General features: G+C 35.5%; 1 protein-coding gene across 1 annotated transcript; it reads left to right on the top strand.

The window, feature by feature from the left end:
• The first annotated feature begins 6 nt into the window (after positions 1-6).
• LOC108949916 (stabilin-2-like) lies at positions 7-11,456 on the top strand. Its single transcript, XM_018814057.1, has 20 exons — positions 7-167; positions 499-719; positions 1,272-1,379; positions 2,082-2,233; positions 2,835-2,968; positions 3,684-3,855; positions 4,085-4,239; positions 4,595-4,675; positions 4,861-4,984; positions 5,433-5,588; positions 6,032-6,170; positions 6,358-6,478; positions 6,917-7,034; positions 7,489-7,711; positions 8,148-8,411; positions 8,721-8,800; positions 9,129-9,258; positions 9,634-9,849; positions 10,282-10,535; positions 10,811-11,456. The coding sequence occupies exons 1-20, from the start codon at positions 43-45 to the stop codon at positions 11,027-11,029; spliced, it is 3,192 nt and encodes a 1,063-aa protein (XP_018669602.1). The 5' UTR covers positions 7-42; the 3' UTR covers positions 11,030-11,456.
• Positions 11,457-11,694: the final 238 nt, after the last annotated feature.

Below are 11,694 nucleotides of genomic sequence, written 5' to 3'. Positions count from 1 at the left end.
GACGGATGCAATGGCACGTCCCACTCGGCCTCTGTGTGCACAATGAGCGTCTTTGGCGTACCAAGCTGTGTTTGTGTGTCTGGGTACAAACAAACTCCAGTGGGCTGTTCAACTATTGACGTGTGCAAATCTAAATCTGTCAAGTGTCATCCTTATGCAGCATGTGTGTAAGTATGCTGTTATATACCTTTATTAAAATGAATGAGAGCATGAATGAATGTAACCTGCTTTATCCTATTGTGGCCGAAAATCATACCACAGGTGTTCTGTCTCAAATTTTTTATGTGTTTTTTTTCAGTATAGCTGACAATTTAGACAACCCAGTAGTGTCCACTAAGTGTCTTGCCCAAGGACGCATATGTCCACAATGGTAGCACCGGCGAGCCTTGCACCCATAACTAATGTGTTAGAGACAAAAGCTAATTATCTGTGCATTTTAAATGGTTTGGCCTCTATCGTGAAAGGTAAACTAACTGTTCTCTTTTTTTATAACTTCAGGTACACAGGTCCTGGGCTGCATAAGTGCCAGTGTAAACCTGGTTATGAAGGAGATGGGACTTACTGTGCTGAGATTAATCCTTGCATACAGACGAACTTTTCGCGATGTGGTTCCAATGCAGCCTGCCATCATACAGGACCTAACCAATACAATTGTATCTGCAGTGACGGGTATTCTGGAGATGGAAAAACTTGTGAAGAGATTGACCTATGCAAAAATGGTGAGGTTTGGGAAAAACTTGAAAAATGACCTTTTTTTATTTTTTTTCATGGTAACGAAGGTGAAAGTAGTATACAAAATGAAAAGATGGAAAGTACTGGTGAAATGAACGTCGTTATATACATACATGTATAAAAGAATGAACAAAACTTATTTGTCCTGTAGGGGAATGACACAGCTCCCTTGTTTTATTTTACAACGTAGCATGAAATATATTAACAGCTCAATCAGTTGTAACGAAAGCGTAACAGGCAAAAAAGCTTAATAAGTTGTATAATAAAAGACATATTTCACCTAAATGTCATCTTCAGTCTATTTGAATAGGAGACTGGTGGTCTCATTTAGGCGCTTTATATATCGTTTATTGTATAAATGGTTTAACTTTTGTCTGTTAAGTTTTTGTAACACCAGATCCTTACTGTATTTCTTTACACAAGAATCACCCAACTCTGTTAGCACCAGATCAAGGTCAGTTTCACGGAATTTATTACAGCCTTAAGTACACACTATAATATAAATTGTGTGAACAATAAACAATTTTGTTTTGTTTCAGCAAATGGAGGATGCCATATATTTGCTGATTGTAAAATGTTTGCACCTGGTATGAGGGATTGTACTTGTCAGGATTCTTTTGTTGGGGATGGTATTGATAACTGCACAGGTATTTTTTGCATGGGTACAAACTTAACCATCTGTGATATATGCTCATAAATCATACTGTTTATATAAGTTGATATGCACTAAAGTCCTTTAGCATTAATGTGTCACAATTTCACAAACTTTCAAATATGTTTAGAAAGTTCATGACATTTTGCAAAGTTGACAATAGCTCGTTTACTGACAAAACACAAGGAAATTTTTTGATAATTGTAAATATAATTAAACACTTAAAAAAACGTATTTTATTTAGAGACTAAAGGTGCTATTTAAGCTTAATAAATATCTCTTATATTATTCAATTTGGTAGACTTAATTTTTGTCTGATATCCATTTCATGACACCAGATACTAAAATATTTATTATGTCCGCACCGTGGCAAAGTGGTTAGCCTGTCCGCCTGTGAGTGTAACCTAAAGGTTATGGGTTCAAGGCTGGTCGGTGCTTTCCTGTGTGGGCGTATGTGTCTTTGGGCAAGACACTTAAGGACAATTGCTCCAACCCAGTGGTGACTAATGTCCAAATTATCAGTCATACATGAAAAAAATATAAAAAATTTTCCCAAAAAACAATCACCTACAAAGTAACATACATGGTAACTTGTAAGCTGGCATGAAACGTATAAACACCCATGTTATAACAACTCTCATTTTCCAGCCATGCAAAGATAAAGTAAGCTGCTTTCTGCATTCACTTTTTTTTTCAGGCTCTGTCTTTTTTGAAATGACGCAACCCAAGTTTAGTTGGAATACCTTCCAAACGTTAGTGTTTGACCCATCATCAGGTGGTCCTATCAATGTATTTCTCCCAAGTACAAAAGTAAGGACCAGTTCAACAGACATCAGTGCGTATAACTTGGTAAGTAAATTGCTCCAACCCAGTGGTCACTAATAGGTTGTCCAGCCATACATAAAGAAAAATATCAAAAAAATATTCACTCACAAAGTAACATACATGGTAACTTGTAAGTTGGCACGAGGTGTATGAAACAGAACACGCGTGTTATAAAGACTGCCGTTTTTCGGCTATGCGAAGATAACATTCAACTTGGTTATGAATGGGATCAGCACTAATTTATATTTAAAGACATTTTATCTTTGTGTGGCATGTGGTTTCGAACAATAAGCCTTCAGTGGATTTCTGCCCACAATGTGGCAGCATCGAGCATTGAAACAAGTATCCCTTGGCTAAAAATGCCGATGTAAACACTCAGCCATAGAGCTAAATATTTGTATATTGATACCATTTTCTCTAAATTACTGGCTTGGAGTATTCTTGTTCCAAATTAAAAAACATCCTATGATGTAAATAAACACTTAATCACATTCTTGTGAGATCTGTGTAATTCTCAATATAAGATAAGGGTTGCCCAAAATCCTTATTTTTATGTGTATGAAGACTAAAAAGTTTTTGCGAACCAAAATTTATAATATATCGCAACTTTTTCACTTTCTAACAGTTTGATTTTGCGGTTGGTTGTGAATGGATACCCCTAGCTCGTCTGCGAACACTGACAAGCTTACGAGCATTGTCAGGGAAATTCATAAATGTTACAACCTCCAATGGTGCCGTTCTGCTAAACGGAAACATTGGGTAAGTTGGTCTTGTAATATTTTTCTATTTAATGCGTTTACATTTTGAGGTTTTTGTTGACACTTGTGTAACGCCAGTTGTCTAATTTTTTTATTGTTTTTTTGACATGGTGTAGTATTGGTTCGGAATTTCACTTGTATCTGGCGCCTTAGTATTGTGGTTAGAACACTTAGATCTTAAACTCAATCCGAACATATTGGATCCAATACTTAATGCTGCCATTATTATGCTTATGTGTCCTTTGGCAAGAAACTTTCCTTTTTCCAACCCATTAACCTGTAATAATTTGTTCTAACTGTCCGCTATATAAAAAACAAATACCAACCAAGTTACATGCATGGTAACTTTTGAACAGGCACGAGGTGTGTAAAACCATACTTAAATCAGCCATACTAAAAAAATAAAAACAATTAAAAAAAAGTTTACCAACAAAGTAACAAACACGGTTACTCGTAAGCTGGCACGGGGTGTATGAACAGTTGAACACCTGCGTGATAACGACTGTCCTTTTCCTGCCACGTTAGGATAAACTAAGTTACATTCATGTGTGTCCTTTGGCAAAAAAATGTTCTGACTCATTACCCTGTAATAGTTTCACATACATGGTTGAACAGGCACGAGGTGTGTGAAACAGAACACCTGTGTTATAACTTCCAAAATTGCCATGTTTATACAAAGATAAATGACTTTTATTTACATACACATTTATACTCAGTGTGGAATCGGTTACTGAATGTTCGGATGGGATAATATTTGAAACAACTGGTTTTCTCTTTCCTAATAACACTAAACACCAGGGCGGTTTAGTCAGTCGAATAAATAGCACCAGCCTACCTCAGATGTATAAAGAAGTCTTCTTGCAGTATGGACTTAACAAATCTGTTCAGGTAAGCATATATTCCTTCTTTTTTTTAAAGTTTTTTGGGTACTACAAGCAATCATATATATTACAAAAAAAAAATAAAAAAACACCATAAATATTTACCTTTAAAATTACATACGTGTTGACTCGCAAGAAGACACCAGGTGTTTGAAACAATCCACTTATTTTATTTATGACAATTGCCATTGTCTCGCCACACAGAAAATAGTAAATATTTTTTATTTGTTCTTCAGCTTTTAGAAACAACTGGACTTTTGACCGAACTCACACAAGATGTCCACGAACAATGGACTTTATTTTTACCAAGTGATGCAGCTTTCCTTAAACTTTCAAACCACAGAATGAAACAACTTAGTGTCAATGGACAAGTAGCTCAAGAATATATCAAGTAATTTAAATCTAACATTAATCTGCATTACACCTACACAGGTTTTCTTGAAAACCTGTTCTTGCATGATATATTCAACAAACTGTGAAATCTAATAAATGTTATGTTGTGTAGGTAGTTAATAAAAAACAAATACTGAAATCCAGGTCTAGGTTTTATTTTACCGCCTCTCAGACCAATTGTTTAAAATGTTGTACTCCATTACTGGTTATTCTGTTAAAAAATCCATTTTTAGCATGGAATCGCATATTTTTAGGACCCCGTGCTAATCAGACCGACCCCGTGCTCAGTAGATTTTTTCTTTGCTTTACATGTTACTCTATTAGAATATTTATTCCTTTGTTTTTTTTTTAAGGTATCACATGGTAAGAAAGAGCCTACTTACTCCAAACGAAGCTGTGCAAGGTATAGAGCTTGCTACAATGCAAGGCTCACTGTAAGTTACCAATTTATTTCACTACATTTAAATACTAGTTGCAAATTTAAATATGAAACTTTTTAACAATATGAACTGGTCACCATGGCAAAGGGGATAGGGTGTCTGCCTCTCACCCAGAGGTAATGGGTTCATGGCTCGTCACTGCTATACATATTACTCACAAATGGTGTTTTTTTACTCAGTTTACGGACTAGTTGTTCTGCTGGTAAAATTGGTGAAATTATAATTAACGAACAAGCAACTGTGACGTCATATAACTTCAATATGAACCTCAATGTCCCAGTATCTCTCTATATAATTGACACGGTAAGTCAGTTTTCTGTTGACAATAATTTTAAACAAAACGCAAAAATTTTGCAAATTTTTTTTAAAGTTTATTCTGAGTTAAGTGTGCACCAGTGAAAACATTTTTTTTAGTTTAGAAACAGTCACTTAATTGCAATTGCTCCAACCCAGTTGCTTCTTATAAGTTGTCAAAATTGTCGGCCATACAATACAAAATCACAAAAATTAATAACAAACAAGCTACATACGATAGTAAGCGGCCACAAGTTGTATGAAAGAGAACACCCGTGTTTTAATGACTGTTATTGCCTCATCACAAATGAATAAGTTAATCCGATTTATTTAATAAAACATATGTACACACTTCTAAGCGGCCACAAGGTCTATGAATCAGAACACCTGTGTTTTAACAACTGTCATTGCCCCACCAAGGATAATAAGTTAAACTGAATTATTTAATACAAAATAGGTTCTTGAACCCCCTTCAATTGGTGGCCACTGCGGCGAAGCGGTGAACCAAACAATATTTGGAACGTCATCGTTATGTTTTCTAAAAGGATCCATTAATTGTCCGACAGGAATGACCAAAGTTAAACAAATATCTACAGAATGCTCTGCAAATAAGGTTTGTTTTCTTATGGGGAAATTTTTTTTAGTTGAAATTATATACAGAAATCTTTTTTTTAGTTGAAATTACATACAGAAATCTTTTTTTCGGTTGAAATACTATACATAATTTTTTTTTTTAGTTGAAATTATATACATAAATTATTTTTTTAGTTGAAATTATATACATAAATTATTTTTTTAGTTGAAATTATATACATAAATTATTTTTTTAGTTAAAATTATATACATAAATTATTTTTTTAGTTAAAATTATATGCATAAATCTTTTTTTTAGTTAAAATTGTATACAGAAATCTTTTTTAGTTAATTTTCTAACCCCCCCGCTCATTGTCAAGCTTAAATTTGTTAAAATTCAAATTTTTGTTTTAATTTTTCTTTATTACCATAATTTTTTTTTAAGATTCTTTTACCTGACATTTTTTGTTACTTTTTTTTCAGGCTCTGCAGCCTTTCAGCAAATTCCACACAGGCATGAAAACACTTTCTATACCATGCTGCGTTGCAGTATGTTCGTTTTACAATGTCACCAGAAGATGCTGTGATGGCCACTATGGCAATGACTGTCACCCATGTCCAGGTACAAGAAATATTAAAATATATATATATATATATATTATATGAATAAATGTAGCTTTTTTTGTTTTTGCGTGGCCTGAAAACGACAATCGCTGTAACACGGGTGTTCTGTCTTATACACCTAGTGTCGACTTATCAGTTACACTCTACTGTATATATAATTTTTTTTCTATTTTTTTACTTTCTAGGTGGTGCCGGCAACGCATGCAGTAAGAATGGTGTCTGTGATGCTGGTATCAACGGAACTGGGAAATGTACCTGTAACTCTGGTTTCCGTGGGTATGCATGTGAGTTGTGTGACTCTGGAAGGTATGTTAAAGTAAAAACACTTAATGATATAGGTGTAGCGACCACGCTTATTTTCTTCCAATTAATTGTTAACATATTTTTAACAGTAAGCGTGTTTTAACAATGGTTGTTTTCTCGCTATATCCTTTCTTTTAGTTTAAAATATTTTTAAATCTTCAATACTGGATTCGTAGAAAAAAAAAAGTTATTGTTATAATATTATTATTACATATTAGTTCTTAGTGGGCATAAGGTGTATGAAACAGAACACCTGTGTTATAGTTACCCGCGCGCGGAAAGTTTACAATTTTTTCTTTAAAAATAAAGTGTTAAATACTATTGTTGCTATGCTATCATATATCTTGTGTTAAGTAAATGTTTACAATAACAGACATCTGACAAGTTCTTAATGAAACAGCTCAAATGTAAAAATAACGAACACTTTTGTTCAATCCACAGATATGGTAAGGATTGCCTCCCGTGTGAATGTTTGGAAAATGGAATTTGCTCCGAAACTATGAATGGAGACGGTTCTTGTACTTGTTATGCAGGTTTCACTGGTGTACTGTGCGATAAGGTAACTTTGGTTGGTTTATAAAAAAAGACAGGCTGCTATAGTTACTGTTAATAGCTCTCTGTTTGGTAAAACTAAAACCAGGATTTATAACTTCATGACTGAAAGTGCCCAAGCCTAAGCATTTTCAGATCATGGCTTAATTCAACGCATGCTTTTCAATTTTTGAAAACACCACTATTATAGAGCATATATTATGCTGTTTGTAACTTTGTTGATTATTATTTTTGGTGGATTCCTCATTTGGGTTGCCCCAATGACACATACGCTTACCCCTCCAATTGTAATTGCAGCGAGTCCCCAACCCATAACCTCTAAAGTAGAGGCAGGCATGCCAACCAATATGCCAAGTGGCCATACTGTCTGCTTGTTTGAGTTGTTTACAGTGTAGGACCACTGACCAATTTTTTTAAATTTTTTAAATATTTTTTTAACGAAATTTATGTTATCACCCCAGAGAACAGTTCACCCCACGAACTGCAACAACACATGCGTAGAGAACGCTGTTTGTATTGAGGGACCCGAATGCATGTGCAACCCCGGGTACTTAGGGGTGGGGGATGACAGCTGTGAACTCCCGGACCTTTGTAGTAACCCCGAAAACGGGGGCTGCTCACCTCACGCAACTTGTACCCAGAATCTCCAGAAAGTGAAATGTTCCTGCAACTTTCCATATATAGGTATTTTTCTATTCTATTCTGTCCTATGTTGGTAATGTCACGTAGTGTAGCTTGTCCTGGGTACTAGGGTTCAGGACAGGATTGGCCCATTACCCCAACACCTTGGGTGCTACTGCATAAAAAGTGCTTATATATATATATAGAAAGTTGTGGTACGAATCTGGTGCAACAAAATACGTAACGGACAAAAATTGTAGCAAATTGTATAATATAAGAGATATCTATTTCGCCTAAATGACATCAGCTGTCTCTTCAAAAAAACAATTGTTTATTGCAGAGAAATTTATAGGGTTAAAATAATATTTATTGTTTTTAAAATACCCATAAAAAAGTAAAAATTTTGTTTGAAAATGTAAAACAGTTTTTTTGTTAAACCTTTATAAAAAAAACAATCTTTTTACTAAATTCAAATTCAACTGGTATTAACTTCTCATAGGTGATGGTTATGTGTGCGAGGGGTATGACCCGTGCAATGACCCTTTGAGGCCCTCGTGCCACTTATACGCGCAGTGCGTATACATTGGGCCCAACATAACACGCTGCCGATGCTTTGAGGGTTTCACTGGCGACGGCGTGAACTCATGTAAGCCCAATGCCCGCGCTAAGAGATGCGAGATCGAAAATGGCGGCTGCTCGGAGCGTGCCTACTGTACCATGGTGAATAACTTGGTGAACTGTTCATGTCAGGACGAATTTGTCGGTAAGTTATGTTGGCTACTATTGAAGGCATATGTGTCCTTAGCGACCATTGCTCTAACACAGTGGTCACTAATGGATTGTCTGAATTGTCAGCCATATAATATATAAACATAACGCAAGTTACCCAAAAGTTACATACACTGTACAAGATGTATTATAAAGTAAGGGAACCTTGTGTTATAACTTGACAGATAGCATGAGGTGTATGAATAAGCCATGTGAGTCTGGTGTATATGAATGCATCCATGGTATAACAGTGCGCATTAGGTGTATGCATGTAAAACCATACATTGTTCTTATTTTCACACAGGTGATGGTTATATGTGTAACAGTAACATTTATGATGTCATCAATCAAGGTGAAAACCAAATGACCAAGTATTATCAATCTGTAAGTTCAATACCATTTGTAATATATTAAATCCCTTATTCCATAAGAGTTTAATGTGTAAAAATAGAATCTGTGCAGATTTAGCTCAAAACTTTCACAACATTTTTGGATTGAATTTTAATTTGTTGCTGTTTTTTTAACTTATTTTCTGATTTGAGAGAAAAGCACAAAGTTATATGTGTAGTAACTCTCCCAGAAAGTTATATGTGTACTGTGTAGTAATTTTTAAGCAGGCATGAGGTGTATGAAACAGAACACTCGTGTTATAACGTCTGTATTGCCATGCTACAAGAGGATAAATAAACAAGCTACATTCTTTTCCCTTCAGGTTTTGCGTTCACTTACAATGTTACTGAGACTGAAACGAGCTTCTAATCTCACTTTATTTGCACCTCTGGATAGCTTTGTAGGACTAAGGAGATTTCAAAAGAAAACTCTTAGTAGATACCTCGTCTCAGGTATGTATTGTTGCATGCCACAACCAAAAGATTTTCGAAAGGTTGTGACCCCCATTTAATGAAAATTGACAATTTTTTTTAAAACCTTAATTTTTTATTTTTTTGAATGCGCCTCTGATTGTGCCATGCCTGAGTGGTTGGGAGCTTGTATCATAACTAAAGGATACTAGGTTCAATGCTTGACACTGCTACCGATTCTGATTAGCATATGCGTCCTTGTACCCAAGACACCTTTACATTGCTCCAACCCAGTGGTCACTAATAGCCTGTCCGAAAAAAAGGTTCATAAAAGTGAACACATTTGTTATAATGACTGTCGTTCCCTGCCATACATGGACAGACAAGTTACATTCATTCATTTACCTATATTTTCAGGTCATGTCTACACAATGGCTGACTTGCGTCAAATGAAAACCATTGTGGTTGATTCGCGAAATGCTTATCCCGTACAGACAGCTGACGACGGTTCTATTTATATCAACCGAGTTAAAATTGTTCCAATTGACATTCCCGCCACCAATGGTATCATACACCCCATTGAAGGGGCAATATCTTCTAAAATTGCTCCCATAAAGTTTTCCACAAGCCCCAGTAAGTTTTTCTAATTAGTATCAAATTACCATCTGTGAGTAGTACTGCGCACATAATGCTGTTATTCTACTTTACATAATCAATGTTTTGTTTTTTTAGGGTAATTTGAGTATTTCTTTAAAATTTTAGTCTAGTTTTAACACATAGCACTCATTTTTTAGTAAATATACCTATCTAAATTTTGAACACATAGGTTGTTTTGTTACGAATAACAAGTATTTAAGTTAACTTTCCTTCTTTCCATGCATTACTGTTATTCTCATTAACGTCTGTAGCCTCAATTAACAACGGTCTATAGTGGGGATAAGGTTTAATAACTCTTTGAATGTTCTTTGTTCACTAACAAATGGGACAAGAAAATAGAATGAAAAAGTGTGTCCCATATTCCCCACCCTACTATAGATAGTATATTTTTAAATTCCTTTTCCCTAGAAACAGCTACAAAGCCTCGCACTAAAACTACAAAACCAGGCCAGAAACAAACGACTACTACTGCCCCATCTAACACCAACAACACTGTTATGTCAACCACGCCAAAAATAAAAAGTCCTTCGCCCCACGCAGCCTCGTCAGGGCAAGGTGTTAAAGTTGGCACAGCAGTTGGTATTGTGGCATTGCTGCTCATTATAGTTTCGGTGTTGTATTGGAAACGAAGGAGTTCTAGATTCATGTTTAGACCTCTTTCTGTAAGTTGATATTGGAGTATTCTCTTTTTTGTCCGTGCTTCCGTTTTGGCGTATGTGTTCTTGGACAAGACACCCCAACCCAGTGGTTACTAATGGGTTGTATAAAAGTCACCTATATATAAATCTAAAAAATAAAAAAACAACCATCCACAAAGTAACATGGTAGTAACTCTTAAGCGGACACGAGGTGTATGAAACAGTACACCTGTGTTATATAAATGCGCTATCTATTTATTGCGTTTTAGCTTTTTGCATACACATCCCAAACTTTGCAGGAACGATCGAATTTAACCGCCCGTTCAGACGAGGTAAGTGAAGACTTTCCTGAAGCTGCGGGTCTCTCAAACCCAGCATACGATTCAACTGCGTTCAGTGAAACTTACAGCTCCGAACCCGGGGACGTCATGGTCACAAAGTTCGCCAGTTCCGGTCCGCTAGATGGCAACGAAGAGCTAAGCGCTTTGATCGATTTCGGTGAAACATCGGGCAAGTAGAAACTCCGAAAAAGTCAAATTACAAAACAGTGTCAAAATTATGTCGTTAAACTTTTATACGTTTTTAACCTCGTACTTTTTAGCAGAGCTTTCCGCTAGAAAATGGGTTTATTTTTACAAAATTCTGCTTGTTTGTTTAAGTAAAAATTCTATATTTGTCGAAAAAGCTTTAAAAAGAATGCAATTGCTCTCATTTTATAAAACTTCTGTATATTTTGGGCTTTTGTTTGTCCCACTAATCCTCATATAGCGCTATACACACCTCATTTTATCTCGCCTTATCATCGTACTTGCTATTATAACTCTCCAAATACACAATGTATCTTCTGTTTAAAAACATAGAAACGTCATTCTCTGTAACTCCCTGCCATTTCGCTATTGAAAGTACCATTGTAAAAGTGCAATACAAAAGTACTGCCAAATTTGACTGAAAAATTAGTAAATTAACATTTCAGTTAAAGGTTCTTTGTTTACTACCAAATATGACGAGAAGATAGTATGAAAATGTGTCCCATCTTCCCCACCCTATACTACATTTGACCATTTTTATCTGTTCCAGTTGTTTTAACATTGACAGTTGATTTTATGTTCACTTATCTCAACATACACCGGAGTCTAGACTAAGAAGATAAAGGAGACAATGCTTGGGAATTTCACTCTGGGGG

The sequence above is a fragment of the Ciona intestinalis genome, chromosome 11 (genome assembly GCF_000224145.3).
Source record: "Ciona intestinalis chromosome 11, KH, whole genome shotgun sequence".
Taxonomy (NCBI): domain Eukaryota; kingdom Metazoa; phylum Chordata; class Ascidiacea; order Phlebobranchia; family Cionidae; genus Ciona; species Ciona intestinalis.
This window is presented reverse-complemented; position numbering and strand designations above follow the sequence as displayed.

Bases quoted from the DNA above. Each gene is read 5' to 3' on its own strand.
- LOC108949916 (XM_018814057.1), top strand. From the start codon at position 43: ATGAGCGTCTTTGGCGTACCAAGCTGTGTTTGTGTGTCTGGGTACAAA. The intron at 3,856-4,084 runs GTAAGCATATAT...TTTGTTCTTCAG, and splicing joins GACTTAACAAATCTGTTCAG to CTTTTAGAAACAACTGGACT. The intron at 9,259-9,633 runs GTATGTATTGTT...CTATATTTTCAG, and splicing joins TAGTAGATACCTCGTCTCAG to GTCATGTCTACACAATGGCT.